The sequence below is a fragment of the Plectropomus leopardus genome, chromosome 14 (assembly GCF_026936395.1).
Source record: "Plectropomus leopardus strain MGB_pleo_1.0 chromosome 14, ASM2693639v1, whole genome shotgun sequence".
NCBI lineage: Eukaryota > Metazoa > Chordata > Actinopteri > Perciformes > Serranidae > Plectropomus > Plectropomus leopardus.
The window spans coordinates 9,845,417-9,865,208 of NC_142189.1; the positions used below are offsets into that span (position 1 = coordinate 9,845,417).

A 19,792-nucleotide genomic window follows, 5' to 3' on the forward strand; every position below is an offset into this window, starting at 1 on the left:
TTTTTTTTTTTTAAAAGCAAAATTATCTGCCAGCAGAACAGGAAAATCTCTCTTAACAAGATTTTTTTTTGTTACAAGTAAAAATATCTTGTCTCAAAGATCCACAGATATCTGAAAACCAGTGTGGCCAGACTAAAAACAAGCACATCTGTCTAGATACAAGATTTAAGAGTTATTTTCTCAATATAAAGAGAGAATTGGTAAACGCTAGGCTGTATGTTTGGGAATTGTATCTTAAAACAGGCACAGCTACACCAAACAAAAATGCTGCAAAAGGACAAAACAGCTTAAAACAAGTTATAAAATTGGCCCCCAAAAAACAAGCATATATTACTGAGATTTTAGTTTTTGCAGTTTATATGCACATATAATACTGTGCAAAAGTGATAGACCACTTTAAACTTTGTTATTTTAGCAAGGTGATAATTATCATACATATTTATTCCTCTTTGTACTAAAATACAACCAGAACATACAGGAAACATGTATACAGTTTTAAAAATGCAAATATTTCAGAATAATAGAGATATAAGTCATAGAGAGATAAGTTGCAAGTATTTAGTGTGACCTGCCTCTCCACTTCGTATGTCTTGAAATGTACAACACTAAGCTTCTGCTGTATTTACACCAGGTTGCATTCAAGACATGTTCAAAGCTCAGTATTGATCGTTTGAGCTCAGTTTTGTTATGGTTGTACAATTCCATATTTCACAGTAAACATTGGCTTCAGTCTGAAGAAGCCATTTTGTTCGCACTTTTTTGGTGTTTTGATGCCTTGTACACATTCTCTGTATTCTTTGTTTTTATCTCAGTGAAGAGACTGAGAAATAAATTTATATACAACTTTGCTAAAACAACAAGTCTACGGTGGTCTAAGACTTTTGCACAGTGCTATATATGCTACTTTAAAGAAAACTGAAATATTTTTGCTACATGTTTGCAATATAAGTTGAAATTTATGTGTGAAATCAATATAATAATTTCAAACACGCCCATATATATAAAGTTATGAGTCCCAGTATTTAAAATATATGTGCATATACTGTATATGGCCATAAATTTTTTTATGGGGTCTGTCCTTCTCTCTCATTCTCTCAAATTTTCTCAAATTTGGCACAAATGTCCACTTGGACTCAAGACTGAACTGATTAAATCTTGGTGGTCAAAGGTCATTGTGACCTCACAAAACATGTTTCTGGCCATAACTCAAGAATTCATATGTTAATTATAACAAAGACTGTGCTTTTATTTGCTTCGATTTTATTTGACTTTGTTGAAATGCATGTAGGGGTATTGTATTTTTGCTCTCAGTTTGCTCTCATTATGTTATTGCTCTTGTTTGTTATGTTTGTATTGTAACATAATTGCTAAGACATTAGACAGAAGTGAAACAATTAGAGACTAAACGAAACAAGAAAGAATAAATATGTAGTCATAATAATTAAAACAAATTACAATAGAAATAAAATGTATAAATAAGTTTTTGGAAGGATAAATAAAAAGGTTGATCATCAAACATATAGATCTTCAAATTAAAAGCTCAAATGCTTTGATGCATCTATGTACAGTTGGACTGTATATGTGTGTGGAGGTGGATTTGGTTTACACCTGAGTGTGGGCATCAGTCAGGGTAAAAGTAGAAAGCTCTTCTACATAGTTTGAAAAGGTTGCCATTGGATACATTCAAGAGTAAAGATATCTTTAAACCACAGAGAGTGGGTGTGAGCAATAACGTCAAAAATGCTTAAAGCTTCCAAGAATGGTTTGGCATTTGTGCTCTAGAGGGGAGGATGCCAAACAATATCAGAACTGCAGTAAATGTAGCTTCATTGTACCTTTTTATGTGACTTGTGTTTGTTTTCTTTCAGGTTCCAGGAGAAAGGAAACCTCGAGGTGCTGCTGTTCACCATCCAGAGCCGTATGAGGGCAAACAACCAGAGGGTCTACACGCCTAAAGAGGGAGCCCTGGTCGCTGATATCAACAGGGTGAGAAGGATCAGGTCTTTTTTTCCCTTTGTGATTCATCTTCAGATTATTTTATTGATCTATAAAATGTCAGAAAATAGCAAAATCATAATCATAATTTCAAAAAATCCCATGGTGATGTCTTCAGATTGTTTGGTCCAAAACTCCAAAGATATTTAGTTTATTATCATATAAAACAAAGAAAAGCAGCAATTCCTCATAATTAAGAATCTTAAACGAGGGCATTAAAGTAATAATGACAATAATATCTATTATATTAAAAGCCTTTCAAGTCAAGACAATCATTGTAATAACAAGGAACAACGGCAATAATACTGAAATGTATACAAATAAAGCGATATATTCATAAAACACTTTAAGAAATACCAGAAAAAATAAATTAATTCCCCAATTACTCAGCTAATGACTTTGCCATTGTTTTAACTGAGAATTTGTTTAACCTCTTCATTTCAAGTTTGTCCCTTTTTTTTTTACCAGCATGTCAACCTCTATGGTTTAAAGTTTAGGAATAAAGCTCAATTCGATGGCGAAAATGCATTAATTTAGCAGAGCACAATCCCAAGGCAACAATTAAACCACAAATAAATTAAATTACACTGGTGATGCTATAGTGCAGTATAGTAAACTGTTCAATAAAAGCCATCATTTGAAGAAAAGAAGGTCTGGTACAAAAAATAAAAACTAATTTCTCAAAAGAAACTACATAACACCGATATATCAGCAACATAGTAAGCAGCGAGATCTATTTACCTCTGATACAGCTCAAAATTATCAGTAGCAACAATTTTCAAAATCGATTCATCATTTTAAGTCATGTTTTGAGCCGAAATGTTCAACAGATTCAGATGTTCAGAATCAGATGTGAGGATTTGCTGCTTTTCTGTTTTTAAATCATCACACTGCATCACTTTGAAAATAAAAATATTTGTTAGTTGTAGTCCTAAATGTACACTCCTTAAGATACAATAATGTAGTGAGTATATATACTGTATGTTTCATCAGCAACCATCAACCCTAAAGTGTCCTTGAAGACTTAATTCCAACCAAATTCAGGAGTTGTTCTGTAGCTGACTTCGACCTCTCTGTTGATGGGATCAAGCAAATAACTTTGAAACTGTAAATAGAAAGTATGACATCGCTATGACCAAAAACAGCAAACCCTCTTCTCATCATCTGTGCGCAGGCCTGGGAGCGTCTGGAGAGGGCGGAGCACGAGCGGGAGCGTGTCCTGAGAGACGAGCTGATCAGACAGGAGAAGCTGGAACAGATGGCGAGAAGATTCGACAGGAAGGCTGCCATGAGGGAGACCTGGCTCCTGGAGAACCAGAGACTCGTGGCTCAGGTAAAACATCAACAACAACATTAATGGATACTATATAATGTTCTAATCTGATGTGTTTTCTGAAGCGTCTCCTAAAAAAGGTCTTGATCTCAATTAGACTACCTAATTAAATAAGGTTACATATATAACAGCACAGGACTTTACAGTGTTTGCATTAATTAATTGACACACCAGATTATTTGCGATGAGACATAAACAGCAGAAACAGCTGGAGACACTAAAAAGTTGCAAGTAAAAAAAAGCAACTTTCCTGGCTCAAAAAGTTTGTCAGAAGAACAGAAGAAACATTTGTAACAAAACAATAGAAGAAGTATTAAAATTCTTTATTCAGAGGTTCCCTGTGGAGTTTTTGACCTCTAATAGCTCTATGTACCTGTTTTTATATGGTTGGTGCATTGTTTTGTTCATATAGTGAAAGAAGTATTCACAAACTTTAGTTTGGTAAAAAAATAAAAAAATAAAAAAAATACCAGAGTGCCAAAATACTCTGCTATGAATAAAGCTCCTACATTCAAAACCTAATTCAAGTTAAAGCAAAAAAAAAAAAGGTTGGCTTAATATATACTTTGAAAGCACCAAAAGTAAAGTATTCATCATGCAGATTGGCCAATTTCAGAACAATATATATTATATTGATTACAATAATGGATGCATTTATGTGTTCATCACTTTAATGTTGCAACTGGTAAATATGAAGCAAATTTTAATTACTTCACAATCCAGTTTAGCAGAAACAGAATTTGTTTTATTGCCAGGTAGGTTTGGTGTATTGGTGCATAACAACAAATTTAAAATTAAAGCAACAAAGGCAAGTAACAATATGTGGAATATATAGATAAATATGTCGATAGGTTGATATATAATTTTTTTTAAAAAACCAACCCAATAGAAATAGAAAAATACTGTAAAAATACGCACAATATATCTGCTTTTAAATATAAGAGCAAAACAGCTTAATTAATAGTTTTGTGCAGAAATGTGCAAAATACTGACCAGGTGATGTGCAAAATTTCACAGTATAATTCCCTTTATATACTATTAGGTAATTTGATCTTTTTTAATAAATTATAATGTATGAGTTGATTTAGACTTTGTATTGACTATTTGAATTTGTAAAGTAAATATTAAAGTTACAAAATAAATGTAGTAATGTAAAAAATACAAATGCTTCCTCTGAGCTGTAGTGGAACTGAAATATAAGAGTTGTAATAGTAATATAATAATATAAAATAATAGTTTAAAATGGAAATACTCAAGTGAAGTAAAAGAACCACAAAACTGTACTTAAATACAGTACTTAGTTACATTGCTCCACTGTGCACATGGAAGTGGGTGATGTGACTCAGTCTTGCCACTGGGTTCACAGCATTACACTGGCCTACAGGTGGCAGTAACACACTAAGATGCTGCAGTACACCTTCAAAGGCAGCACAGAAGAAGACTAGTCAGCTGGTGAAGCTCATGGTGGAGCTAGTAAACATGTCTGCAAACAATTCAGGAGCTAAAAATGCTTTATGATAAGCACAATGCCTTCAACACATTTGTTAGAAGTCAAGGATACACACTACACTGGTGAGAAACACTGAATGTAAACCTCATGTAAATTACTTCAATCTTAAAATCATTACATTGTTTACCTGTCTGTCACACACATTTTAGAACTCTTGTATTGTTTTTTTTTTAAATCACCAAATGGCCTTATCCCATCTTATCTGTCTCATATTGTCAGGATTTACAGTATGTGCCTGCTAAGATCCTCAGACTCAAACTTCTTGGATTTTCTAGAGGTCAGAACTGAAAGGCACAGAGGAGCAGCCTTTCTTAATTGTGCCCTTAAACTGTGCCTGAGGGCTTTAAATCTGTTCAAACTTTTACATGAAAAATCAGCAGTTTTTACCATTGCTTCCTCCTGACATGCGTTTTTAACTGATGGTTTTTTGATCTTGTTTTAGCCTGTAGTTTTAAGTGAATTTTATTTAATTTTATATATTTTTATTATCTGTTTTTTACTCTGTGACAAATATTAAAATTTTCAGATCATCACTTTGTGTTGCATTTTATGCATTAATTGTGCTATATAAATAAAATTGTTTATTAATAATTATAATAATAATAATGATAAACATAACCTTTTTTGTTTACAAGAAAACTCCATGTGGAAACTTTAGCCCTTTGGAACCTGAGCAAAATGGCTTGATTTCTTTCAAAAGCATCGGGGGAAGGCAATTAGAAACTTTAAAGGGAAATTACATAAAAGTTTGCTAGAAATTACAAAAGAACAGTAGAGGAAATTACCTAAAGATTGAAGTTAAAAATTAACAAAAGAAAATAACAACGAAATTACTTTAAAAAAGAGTCCATAAAAATATCAGTAATTCTGCAACATAATTTGAAAGATATGATTATGATAATTATAATAATATAGTTTACTGGACATTTTTCCTGAGCGTTTGACAAATTACTCAATGTACTAATTTCTTGCAGTCTGCAAAACATATCTTGCCAAGTTGCTCACTACCTTTTTTCCTCATGTTTTTGAGAGCTCATCGTTTAAAAGTTTAAATACTGTGAAAGGCACTTGAATGCAGCACAAAAAAATTATGTCAATTTGAAAGTGTTAAAAAAGCAACATCTTACAATATAAGTAAACTACAAGTAAGAATGCAATCAAAATTTCACTCGAGTAAAAGAAGAACAGGAGTAATATTAGTAAAATGTACCGACTGTCTAAAGGCTTGTCTTGACGTTGTGACCTGAGCTCCTCTCTGCTCTGCTCTCCTCAGGATAACTTTGGTTACGACCTGCCAGCTGTTGAGGCAGCAAAGAAGAAGCACGATGCCATTGAGACGGACATTGCCGCGTATGAGGAGCGTGTCCAAGTCCTGGTGGACATCTCAAAGGAGCTGGAGTCTGAGAGATACCATGATGCCAAACGCATTGACGTGCGCAAAGACAACATCCTGCGTCTGTGGGACTACCTGCAGGAGCTGCTGAAGGCTCGCAGGGCGCGTCTGGAGAAGAACCTGACCCTGCAGAGGATCTTCCAGGAGATGCTGTACATCATCAACTGGATGGACGAAATGAAGGTAAAACACAGGAGGCAATATTTATCAACTCATAGCATGTATTCTCCAGACTCGAAACTGATCAGATTGTTCTCTCCTCCTCTCTTCAGGCTCGACTCTTGTCTCCTGACTTTGGAAAACACTTGCTGGAGGTGGAAGACTTGTTACAGAAACACGCTCTGTTAGAGAACGACATCGCTCTGCAGGCAGAGAGGGTGCAGAACGCCAGTGCTGCTGCTCTCAAGTTCGCCAATGGAGACAGTAAGTGCAGCGCCTCGTCATGCCCCTTGCTTCTGCTTTTGTTAGGGGTGATTACACTGAATGGATTGCAGGCCATGGTCCCTGACCAGGGCTGGATATTGAACCACAATACCTTTTGGGCACAGACCAAAACGTGTCTGCAGCATTGAGTTAAATTGTGCAAAGACACTGAAAGTTATCATTATATGTCTGGTCCTGTTTACATATTGTTTGATCTGATATAGCCTACAAATTTATTTTGTCAAAGTTCATTAATTGCCAGGTGTTAAAAATGACATTAAACACTGCAGTGGTAATGAAGTTTAGCTTGTTCAGCACTGTCACCTTAGACCTATAAGGTTATATCTGACATTTTTGTCAAAATGTATTCATATATTTTTATTTTGTGACAACATTATATGAGGTGTTTTCTTCAGTTGTATGCATTTTTGGACTTTTTCTTTAGTAAACAAAGTCATTTGTATCATTTTCATTATTTGGCACAAAAATACTTTAACGCTCAATATGTGAAAACTGCTCAGAGCGCAGATAGAACCTATATATAATATATATAATTCTAAGGTGACTTCCCAAACAGATGCATTTTTCCTGAAAGTTACAATATAAAAGACTACTCATCTGTGCATGGGACTGTCTGTACTAATGTACTTTTAAATTGTAGGATTTTAGCAAAATTTCATGCATTTGGGAAGCACTGAGCATACAACTGAACAAATGAGACGTGGATTATATTGCTCAAGTTGTTTGTTAACATTTTTTTTGATAAAGTTTTGCTGTTGTTAAATGCGGTGCCTGTTTGCTGCAATTTATAAGAAATGCCTTTTCTGGATTTTGTGTGGGGGGTTGTGTGGAGGGTTTTGTGTGGAGGGTTGTGAGAAAAACAAAATTTTGTTCACAGCTTCAAGGTAAAATGCAGTGAGCAACTGATATACAAATGGTCATTTTGAGGGTGAGATATTCCTTTAGATTTTCTCCCATTGCAGCAAAATCAGGTGGTTTTGTCAGGGATATGAGTGTCTATATGTGTTTGTTCTATGATAATATTTCTCAACTTGATCAGTGTGTGAACTGCACCTCCGCACAGTTTACAGTTGAGATTGACACCATCATCCCTGAACCTTGACAAGAATTAAGCAAGCAGAGAAAGAGAAATAAGTAAATATACATAATGATTCCTTTATTTTTTTCCCCCACAGCCTACAAGCCATGTGACCCTCAGGTGATCCGTGAAAGGGTGCAACACCTGGACTTGTGCTACCAGGAGCTTTGTGCCCTGGCAGCCCAGCGGAGAGCTCGCTTGGAGCAGTCCCGCCTCTTCTGGAACTTCCTTTGGGAGGTGGCGGAGCTGGACAGCTGGATCAGAGAGAAGGAGCACATCTTCTCCTCCCTGGATTATGGCAAGGACCTGACGAGTGTGCTGGTGCTGCAGAGCAAACACAGCGCCTTCGAGGACGAGCTCGGAGCCCGACGCGCCAATTTAGAGCAGGTCATGGCTGAGGGAGATAAGATGATCAAGGCCAAACACTTTGGCTCCCCGAAAGTCCAAGAATGCATGGACGACATCGGGAGGCAGTGGCAGCAGCTGGAGGAGCTGGCCGCGTTTCGTAAACAGAACCTCCAGGACACACAGAGGTTCTTTCAGTTTCAGGGAGACGCTGACGACCTCAAAGCCTGGCTGCTGGACGCCAAGAGGCAGATGAGCAGCGACGACGTGGGTCACGACGAGTACACCACCCAACGGCTGCTGAAAAAGCACAAAGACCTGAGGAATGAAGCGATCAAGAACGGAGCCACTATAGATGCCCTCTCTAAACAGGCCAACGTGCTGCCAGAGGAGCTACAAAACACTCCTGATATCCAGAGACGTCTGAAGGACATCAAGGACCTGTACATGGAGCTCATGTCTCTGGCCGACCTGAGACAGAAAAAGCTGGATGACACCATGTCCCTCTACACCATCTTCAGTGAAACGGACGCCTGTGAGCTTTGGATGGGTCAGAAGGAGACGTGGTTGGTGGGTTTGGAGGTGCCTGAGAAGCTGGAGGATCTGGAAGTCGTACAGAATAGGTACATAAAACAAATGATCTCTTTCGGCTCTCCTGAATTATTTTGTGTTTGTCTACATTTAATTTTGTAATTCATAATAATCTGGAAATTATAGTGCTTCAAACTGATGTTTTTCTTGTTTTCAGGTTGAGCATTCTTGCTCAAGACATGGCAAATGTTCAGTCGAGGGTCGATGACGTCAACAAAGCTGTGAAACAGCTTGAGGACAGCAGACACCCTCGCACCAAAGAGATCAAAGAATGTCAGACACGACTGAATAAGAGGTGCTTTCAGTGTATTCTATATTTATCATCCATGTCATGAGTTTCACTGTTTATTTGTGCATCAGCATTCCTCAAAAAATACACATTTAATGACAAAAATTAATGATGAACGTTTTTCCTTGCACAGAGAACAATCAAATTGTTTTGGAAACTGTTTATTTTCCAGGTCTATAATTTCCTCATAATTTTGAAATTTCCTGGAAAGAGGTCTGTAATTTAACAATAGTTAGGGTTGAAACTGAAACAGTGTTTAACTGGTGTACACTTTCCAGTTATTTTTAGTTAATTGCCAGCAAGCTCTTGTAGTCACAGCAGGTCAGCTGGACATGCAGAAATGTGAAATTTGCCTACATATTTGAGGGTAAAAGTTAGCTAAATACATTTACTTGAGTTTTCATTTGATAAAGCAGCTTTTCATTTAACTGATTTATTACTTTTTCTGAAATGAGTATGAAATTGCATTGTTTCACTCTTTCAGGTGGGAGGCCTTTAAGGCGATGGTGGAGGACAAGAAGAGGAAGGTGGATTCAGCCGTCAGTCTGAACAACTACGGGCTAGAGTGTGACGAGACAGAGACCTGGATCAAAGACAAGACACGGGTGATCGAGTCCACACAGGACTTGGGCAACGATCTGGCAGCCGTCATGACCATCCAGAGGAAACTGTTTGGCATGGAGAGAGATTTGGCTGCCATCGACACCAAACTCACCTTCCTGAGGAAAGAGGCCGACCAGCTGGCTAAGGACCACCCGGAGAACGCAGGTGACATCTTGGCCCGCAGAGGGGAGCTGGACGCCGCCTGGGACATCCTAAGAAAGACCCTGAAAGACAGAGAGGACTCTTTGGGTGAGGTCAGCAAGTTACAGACCTTCCTCCAGGACATGGACGACTTCCAGTCCTGGCTTTTCAAGACCCAGAAGGCCGTGGCGTCAGAGGAAATGCCCGCCACACTGCCGGAGGCCGAGGAGGAGCTCAGCCTGCATGACGCTGTGAGAGAAGACATTAACAACCATGAGGAGGACTATCACCGTGTGAGGGACACTGGCGCTCAGGTCACCCAGGGTCAGGAGGATGATCCTCAGTACCAGCAGCTTGACCAGAGGCTGAAGGGTCTGGACCGCGGCTGGGTCGAACTGCAGAAGATGTGGGACAGCCGCAAGAACTTCCTGGATCAGGGTCTGGGCTTCCAGCAGTTCATGAGGGACGGTAAAGCTGTGGAGGCCATCCTCAACAACCAGGTATGGTCCTGCAGGTGCATTATTTGCCAGAAAAAGTCATTAGCTCTCTAGGGTTCTGGCTTTAATGATGGTTTTAGTGACGCTACAGGTATTTAAAAGATGTGGTCTGGAGGAATGCAGCCTGGTCAGTTACCACGTCGCTGATTGTGAGTCTCAAAAGTGTTTGTCTTTTTCTTTCTTCGCTCTGTTTACAGGAGTACACCCTGGCGCACATAGACAAGCCCGACACCTTGGCGGGAGCAGAGAAAGCTTTGAAGAAGCATGAGGACTTTGTGAGCACCATGGAAGCCAACGAGGACAAGATTGATGGCGTTCTGCAGGGCGGACAGCGGCTGGTTGACAGCAACAACCTGTACTCTGGGAAAGTGCAGGAGAAAATGGACTCAGTCCGAGACAGGTCAGTCCTGGTTTTTAGTCAATATGATTTCAGAAGCAGTTTTTTTTTTTATTTCCAAGAAGGTTTTCATATACAAGGAATTTTCTTTGGTGTATTGGTACATAATATAAACATACCAGGAGAAAATGAAATTAAGGAATAATAGCAAGTCTCAGGATGAATGAACCTGTAGAAAAAAATGTATATATAAAAAAACATACTATGAAATAGGTACAATACATCTAAATAATAATGAAAAAACGATGCAGTTCTTATCAGGAGGTTTGTGAAGGAATATGCAAAATCAATAAGTCAAAAGAGCTTTTGAATAGTAAAAAAATGGTAATTATATTGTAAGTTTTAGTCCCTCTGAAGAATCAACATATTTTTAACAACATTTGGTACCAAAAAAAAACCCCACACTTAAATCAATTCTCCTAACATAGAAGAAAAAAACAATGTCTTTGCTTAGAGTAAGCAATAAGACACATTTAACTAGCTACTTACTCCTACTTACAGCAGAGTGTAAGAGCAGCATTTAAGAGCATCTCTTAATTTATCACATGGATAATCACATTTAAGCTCTGGCAGCAACATCTGCCCATTGTTCATTATTAAGAAAAATCCCACTCAGGGATGTGTTATTCTGCAAAAACAAATTATAAATTAATCTATACGTGTGAAATACTTAGTTACAATGCTGAAGATCACCGTTTTGTTTTCTTTGGCAGCAGCTACGGTCATTAGCTATAGGTGTGTTTTTAGATCTCAATTGCCAGAAATTCAAACAGTGTGTCCTGTTATGTCAGTAAGTTAACTGTTTGCCTTCTTCTTAACCTCTTTGGTTTTGCATTTGTTTTAAGTTTCATCGTCTGTACTCATCACTCAAATCTGCAAATTTGTTGTGTTAGCTCTGCCTACCCTTACCACTCACTGTTTGCCACTTGTGATTTTTCTCAAGATTATTCCATAGGTTCAATCACTATTGTGTTATTGACGTTTATTTAAATGAAAATCTTAAAGGTTATGACTTTAATATCTCCAGTAGCAATTAAAATTTGAAATTAAATGCAATCTTATATATTTATGAGATTTAAAGAGAGATTTTGAGATTAATATTGGAAAAGAGGCTGAAATAGAAATAGAAAAAAAAACTAGAGCAGTCGAGGAATTCGTCAGAGAAAATACTTGAAATACCACACTGACAAGTTTAAATTTATGGAAAGTGATTGCATACAAAATCAATGATGGCTTTATTCTTATGTTTGCATCTTTACAAATAGAAAAAATAACAAGACTTCCACAGTCCACAGTCAAGCCAGCTGCTCTGTGGTGCTTATTTCTGGTCTGTAGTCATCTAATATTTACTCTTAACCAACTTTAAAGACTTTCATCATCACACAGTCCAAAATTTCGCCTTTACCAACATAATAAATACTGAAAAAAATGGATTATTTTTCTAATGTAGAAAAATAATCTTTACAGTTTCACCAACTCAGCAGTGAAACAACTTTCTTATCACTGCATCATTCTTGTCAACACGCGGCTGTAGAGAGGCCAAGGGACCTTGTCCCATTAACTCCCACAATTCAGCGAGTAGACGGGCGCCCGCAATAATGGGTATTGATCTTTAAGTGAGCGCCATTTTTCACAGTGTAGCAGAAAAACAGATGGCTGTTTTGGGTTACTGTGTCAGGTATTTTTCTGTGTGGAGGAGAAGCTCACAATGATTCACCCTCTCTCAGTAGTTGTGTCCTGTTATGTCACAGAGAGAAAAGTGTTGAATTTAAAAGGTGGAGGAAGATAAACTCATGTCTTTAGTTTGTATTTTAATGTATTTTTTCTTGTGTTTGGCCTTCAGGCACAACAAGAATAAGAGAAGAGCCCAGGAGGTGTCAGAAAAGCTCAGAGACAACCGGGACCTGCAGCACTTCCTGCAAAACACCCAGGATGTGAGTTCACCATCAGTTCATGTAATCACTGGGTAACATCAATTAGTACTTTAATTATTAGTGTAATTATTCCTTCGCTGAGACTTGACACCACTGTGTTTTTGCTATATTTATTTCTCGTTGATTGTAGGCGATCTGCAGAACACACTGTGCGATGTTTATATTAACGCAGTTGTACTTGATGAGACTAAATTTATATCTTTCCCTGTTTGGGATAGAGGTCCCATTTGGCTAATTGGTAAATGCTCTGTTTTCAAAAGATAAAGAAGTAAATCCTGCTCAAAGAAAGTCACCTCTGCACAAATTTAAAATGCTGACGTTTTCATGACTTTCCCAAGTTTTTTTTAACTGTACGTGCTTGAATCTAAGCTGTTGATTTGAATCTTTTTATTTTTTTTTGCTAATCCCTGATACTCTCTCTTCCGCTCTGTGCTTCAGCTGACTGTGTGGATCAACGAGAAGATGCTGACAGCTCAGGACACGTCGTACGATGAGGCGAGAAACCTCCACAGCAAGTGGCTGAAACATCAGGCCTTCATGGCCGAGCTGGCCTCCAACAAGGACTGGCTCAACAAAGTCGACCAGGTTAGTGACACTGTGAGAGGGAGGTAGAAGTAAAAATACTTTCTCCGACATATATTTGACATGTAATAAGAATTCCCTAAACAATAAGAGACACACGATAACTTAGAAAATGTATTTTAGAAGAACATGAATTGATAAAGCATTAAAGGTCCAGTGTGTCGGATTTAGGGGAATCAGCTCTGCAGCCTCATTGCTAGATGACAATAAATCCTACAAACTAGACCTTCAAGTACTGCTTGAGTTCAGGGTTTTCTTCTAATTGTTTGACAAAAGTTTATTTGCACAAGATTTAAACAGATGTCTTATAATTTTAGAGGTTTAAGCCTGGGGTTAAAAATCAGTTGTTTTTGCCTGTTTTATCAATAAAAGTAACTTTCTTGATGAATATTTTTGTAAATGCATTTTAGATGGTACATTGTAGACACATGAGATTTTCACCAAAGATTGGAATTTGTGTGCAAATGCTGCTCCATAAGTGTGATCCCAGTCAGCCTGATGGGGTCCCTAAAATTCAAGGTCAAATTTTCAAATTTCCAAAAGTCATAACGCCTTTAAGTCTGATGTACGTGTTATTTAAAGATGTAGTTGGTAACGTTTGTCAAAATAACTTTTTGTCATTTTTTTTGGAAACATAATATTTGAGAGGAGTACATGAGATAGGTGATCTGTGAAAAAAAAAGCTCCTTCTTGGTGCTGTAGAAATCCTCTGCGCCGGCAGAGCTCAACCAATCAGAGGGAGGCTCTTCTCAGCGTCAATCAATGCTCGTGCACACGCTGCGCAGCCTCCCTCCCTCGCGCACCGCACTGCTGTCAGCTCGCGTCCTCGGGAGGAGAATAACGATACAATGGCCGAGAAACAACCACCAGCTATGAAAAAACGACTCATTCCTCAGCTGACAGCAGGATACACGGCGAAGACGAAAAGCGAGCTAAAAGGAAAAAATTCAACCGAGCAGGAGGCACAATGACTGTGAACACCGGAGCTGCTTTTCCGGGACGGCGACACCTTAAAAGGACTCCAAACCGACGGTGAGTTAGCCTCATTTCTGCTTTACAGCTAAAAAATATTTTTAATTAATGCACTGTATTACTGTAGGCTGTATGTTGGGTTACTGTGATGTTGCCGTGGAGTTAACGTTAGCTTTTTTCCAATGCTAAGGCTTGTTAGCATTTATTTATTGCAGAGTGGCTAAAAATATCTTCGTGAAGTTACCAAACAGTCTTGTCAGTTTGGATTTATTACTGATATTTATGTAAGCTCGGTTATACTGCGTAGTTAACTTTCTGTTTACCACAGTTTCTGTTATCAAACACCTATAGTGCTAAAAGCACATGCTAACGTGCTCTGCTAATGTTTTCATAGCAAAACGATTTATCAGTCTGGTGATCATTTATCTGTCAAAGTACAGGCTGCTGTTGGTGGACAACAAAGTTGTGTCTGTCACAGCTATAGTTGTGGCACTGTCACGTAGTGAAATGGCAAAAATACATCTGGTGGTGAAAAAACTGTCAGATCACACATCTAAATATTTTTTTGCTCTTTCCACAGGGCCGACATTACCATGAGACAAAGACTGGCCTTTGCTTCAGGAATCAAATCCTCCAGCACTATTTTTTAACATATCTTATGTTAACATAGTTTTTTATATATATATATATATATATATATATATATATATTTAACACACTTTGTAGCATGATTCACATATTTGTAAATAACCTTTTTTTGTATGATGCACATACTTTTGAATACATTTTTTACATTAGATGTATTATTAACTTTGCTTGTATATAGTATGAGAGCAACTGTAAAATGTCACAATTTTGCCCTGGGGATCAATTAAGTATTTATGATTGTATTTAGACCATAAATTTGTTACATACCCTGTATTCTACTCACTTGCCTTGTATTTGATTCATCTACCAAATAAAACTGAAACATATATCTAAAGTGTCATTGTTTATGTTTACATAAACTTCTGGGTTATTACTTTTGAGACAATACATGTCTAGTTTTGACTGTGAATTTCAACTTAACAAATGTAGGTCTTTATATTGTTTAAATTTGGTCAAAAAGTACAGTGTTAATAGAATATGTTAATGTGTTGTTTTATTTATGCAAGTAGAAACAAGTGGCATTTTAAAACAAATTTATTTGTAGAATAGTAATGTCTAATACATTTTAAAACAATTTGGAGATATGAGAGCTGGCCAAAACAATCTACTTACAATACAGTACAGTACTTAAAGTATTTACATGTAACAGTGGTAACAGCAGTAGTATTGTTGGTGAGGATCTGGAAATCGGCAAAGAGTTGATCAGATACATTAGTATGACCACTTGTGAGGGTCCCACACTGCCATGCAACATGACAGGACTGTCCGCTGTCTTCCTGCATCTGGAGGGTCGGCAACAGACCCCTCTGCCAGGCGTGAGGCTCCCTCCTGCAAAGGCGAAGTTCCTCTGGTGTCATGCTCTCAAAATACCTTTATCAACACAGACAACATGTCAACAAGCTTGCAAAGCAGCAAATGTAAATAAGCTGCTAATTTACAAGCGTACCTTCTATCTGGATGTAGAAGCTAATGTGCTAACTAACATTAGCTAAACAGTTCAATGTAGAGCTAACACTGAAACATTACCGGCATCACACAGACTGCTTATTTATAAATACGCAGCTAATGTAATGAAGACCACATCTCTAGCTAAAATATAGTCAGCAACAGTTATATTAAAACATGCTATTTCTAGCTATTTCTGTCGATCAATATCGGACCAAGCTTGAGAAGTTATCAAATGTTGATGTCCATCTGAATATATTGACCAATGCACTACATAAAGGTCATGGCTCAGCACATTAATAGATTATACTCCACAACCGTTAGACCAATCATCTTGAAAGTTGAATGATATATCCACATAAATACCTTTAACATACCCTAAAAGTTTCATTCAAATCATGCACTCAAATGCAAAAAAAAAAAAAAAGGTGTGGCGTTACACAAATCAGATAACAAAATCATACATTGTTCATCCAGTCATTACAAAACTGTCTGGATTAAATAGAAGTTTGTCCAAAAACCATAAAATTCAGTGGGTATTTTTGAATAAGCTGATGAAAGTTGTCCCAGAAAATGTTTTTGCAGTGGACTTACTGGTGGTAACGATGTTTCAGAAGAAGAGTTTTAGCCGGGACAGATTTGGTTTTAAATTAATTTTGGTAAAACTTGTCACTTATCTTTAATACAGGTATTGCAGACTGTCAAAGGTCTTGATATTTTGCAGCTTTAAACTTTTAATGCTCTGTCTTTGCTTGATACCTGGAATCACAGTTTGCAGCCATATTTATTTTATTTTATTTTTTATCTTTTATTATGACATATTCTTTCTCCACAAGCCACTTCAGGTAAAACTTAAGGTGATATTTTTTCCCAGTGTGGCTTTTTAGTAACATCATCCTCTCTTTTTATATTCATGGATGCAGGAAGGTCAGGAGCTCATGGAGTCCAAGCCTGAATTTGAGCCCATCGTGACGGAGCGTCTGGCCAAACTCCACGAACTGTGGGACAAGCTCGAGTCCACGACCCAGGAGAAAGCCCGGCTGCTGTTTGACGCCAACCGCTCTGAGCTCTTCGACCAGAGCCTCGCTGATATGAAGAAGTGGTTCAGTGGGCTTCAGCAGCAGCTGCAGAGTGGAGACGAAGACGTCAAAGACCTGACTAACGCCAACATCCTGCTCAAAAAGCATCAGGTCTGTGTCTCTGTAGCGTTTATTATATGTACTCCAGATTTGCATGCTTACTGTGTCTGCATGCACTTCTTAAATTATGTGTAGTTTAATCTCACCATGGGAGTGAATACATTATCGTTTTAGCTTGAGCGCTTTCTCAGGATTAACTCTGAGTGAGTGAGCACCTGTCTCGGATCTGTATTTGTGTTTACTGTTGGCGTCTGAACACAAACAAAAATCAACAAAGAAAGCATTACATTTCTTGGGAGGAAGAAAAAGAACACCATAAATCTTATAAATTATATTACAGTCGGTTTTGCATTGGTAAAAGTTTAATCATATCAGTGGCTAAAAAACATAAACTGCCAGACAGACTAACTTTGGGTGGGTTTACCCTCCACTACATCCTGATTAGACTCTTGAAAGGCTATTCATCTTTTTCTCTAATCGTATCTCCCTGCGCCAGATGATAGAGAACCAGGTGCGTGACCGGGCGCGGGAGCTGGAGGAGCTCCAGGAGGCCGTCAGGAAGCACGGCGGCGGCAGGGAGGACCAGCCGGAGCTTGAAGCCGAGCAGCAGGCCCTGCAGAGGGACTTCCAGCAGCTCCTCACACCACTGGCCCAGCGCAAGGGCAAGCTGGAGGCCGCCAAGGCTGTCCATCAGTTCTACAGAGACCTGGCCGACGAGCTTGTAAGCATGGATGCAATTTCAGAGCAAAATTAAACAGTCGAAACTCTCTGCTCTCGCGAAATGATTGATAGCTTGAAAAATGAATAAAGGATGTTGAATTTTTAAAGAAGTTGGATTAGTGTTGGCTTTTGAATGACAGCAAGATAACACCTTCAGGGAAATCTTGAAGCCTAAACTTCAGAGGCTGTTTTTTCCCCTCAAAATGATAACTTATTAATTTAGAAATGAAGTTTTCAATTATAGTATGTACACTTAGTATGCAAGGCAGTGAGACCACCAGCTCTCTCCATGAAATTGACTCTGCAGGTGAATCTGGGTAAAAAGCTTTAATCCCTTATTGGTTTCACAGCCTAAATCCACTTTAGTCGGGTGGAGGAGACAGCTTAAAGGAGGATTTTTACTGTTTGAGGTGTTGGAGACATTTTATAAAGGGGGTAAAATTCAGCACAAAGAAAGGTGGTCTTAACATTTTGTTATACTCTGTGTACATTTGAGATCTGTGAAGCTGTTTTTCAACAGAAACAATTCTCTTCTATTTTCTCTTTTCATCGTTACAATCTTCTTCTGTCTCTCCCTCAGCTCTGGATTGAAGAGAGGATGCCCCTGGCAATGTCACAAGAGCATGGCCACAATCTTCAGACTGTGCAAATGCTGCTGAAGAAAAACCAGGTGAGAGGTTTGTCTGTAGAAAAAGAGACTTGGGTAGCTGTACTGCAAATTACCACTTGTAAATTCCTACCTTTCATCATTGATTAATCTGACATATTTTCTTGATTAATTGCTCTTATTAACCAGTTCAGAGCCAAATTATGTTCCAAATGCACAGAAATATTGTAATGGTGGATTTCTACTCTAAATGCACTTGTAGATTACCTGTTTACTTTAAAAGTGTTTGAACTCAAATTATGTATTTAAACGATATGTTTGTAGACTGAAACATGTCCTGTGCTTCCCCCTTGCCTTACAGTTGGCCGTGCTTGTTAAAAAAAAGGGTGTGTGGTTCTACTGCAGTCTACTTTGGATGACGTGAAACACTGTGATTGGCTTAAAGACATCCCATAAAATAAGTCTGTAAATTTGGGTGCCAGATGACAATAATCATAGATATAAATATCCAAAAACATTATGTCCAGTGTAATGGACGAGGGTACTAAATGGGTTACGGACTATTAAATGCAGTGTTGTGCAAGTTACCGACATGAGTAATTAGTTTCTAAATAATCTCAAAATTAATTAAATTACCTGACCAATTGCTTCATATATAAAGTAATTGCTTAATATGGGAAGCAACTCTTGATTTACTTTTAGAAATCTGCTACAATTCTCTTATTTATGCACACAGCTGTATTATTTAAGTGTGGAAAAAGACACCTGTCAAATTTTATCTATGATTTTACCCATTATCAGTATGATGAAAAGGAAGTAATAAATCAATAAAACATAATAGATATGTTTGATAGACAGGCCTTCAAATCATCATCACAAATCAGTATTTAATGTTTTTTTTAGCAAAACAAAAGGAAATAACAACTGTTCCTCAAACATTTGTCATTTCTAGTCACAACCGGCCTAATAATATAAAATCAATAAAAGCTATTTACAAAAACATAAACACACTAAGGTTTATCTTTGAAACTTTAACAGTAAATCAAATCCTGCACATCAACTACAACTCAGTACTATAGGCCTAATTTTGTCCTTGAAATTGAGGAGGCAAAAATAATGTCTGTATTTTCCGGAGAGCTGCTCAAATTGTCCGAACTGTTGGCCTTTGTGCAGTGACAGTCTAATGCAAATTCATTGACTGAATAATTTGCTGCATTTATTTTGCTGCCTGAAGGTCGGGTGACTAGTGATGTGTCGGTCCACCGGCAGGTCCCACAGTATTCTGAATAACGTTAAATTATTAATATTATATTAGATTAGTCTTTTATTGTCTCCCTTGGGGAAAAAATGTCTTGAACATTCTATAAAACACAGATGACATGGCCACACACATGTACAATCAAACTACAATTACCATACAGTATCAGCCCCAGATCAATACACCCCAAGAGTTTTGCACGATGCTTTGGAGTCAAGTGTTGCAGAGATGCCGTACCTAAAGTAATTGCACATAAGTCCTATACAACATATTCCACAGGCGCCCTACACATAGCAGTTGCAAAGAAATCCTGCAGAAGATTATTTCACAGAAAATGGATAACATCAAAGTATTGAATCAGAATCAGAAAA

At 37.8% G+C, this 19,792-nt stretch overlaps 1 protein-coding gene across 2 annotated transcripts in view; it reads left to right on the forward strand.

The window, feature by feature from the left end:
- Positions 1–19,792, forward strand: part of sptb (spectrin, beta, erythrocytic) — a 107,133-nt gene that overhangs the window by 28,157 nt on the left and 59,184 nt on the right. For both annotated transcript variants that reach the window (XM_088087244.1, XM_088087245.1), the window contains 13 exons: positions 1,869–1,986; positions 3,170–3,328; positions 6,112–6,414; positions 6,504–6,654; positions 7,851–8,721; positions 8,847–8,984; positions 9,463–10,222; positions 10,417–10,619; positions 12,460–12,550; positions 12,989–13,135; positions 16,621–16,887; positions 17,333–17,557; positions 18,137–18,226. In XM_088087244.1, the coding sequence (XP_087943370.1) occupies positions 1,869–1,986; positions 3,170–3,328; positions 6,112–6,414; positions 6,504–6,654; positions 7,851–8,721; positions 8,847–8,984; positions 9,463–10,222; positions 10,417–10,619; positions 12,460–12,550; positions 12,989–13,135; positions 16,621–16,887; positions 17,333–17,557; positions 18,137–18,226 (3,523 nt within the window). The remainder of the gene's footprint in view (positions 1–1,868; positions 1,987–3,169; positions 3,329–6,111; positions 6,415–6,503; positions 6,655–7,850; positions 8,722–8,846; positions 8,985–9,462; positions 10,223–10,416; positions 10,620–12,459; positions 12,551–12,988; positions 13,136–16,620; positions 16,888–17,332; positions 17,558–18,136; positions 18,227–19,792) is intronic.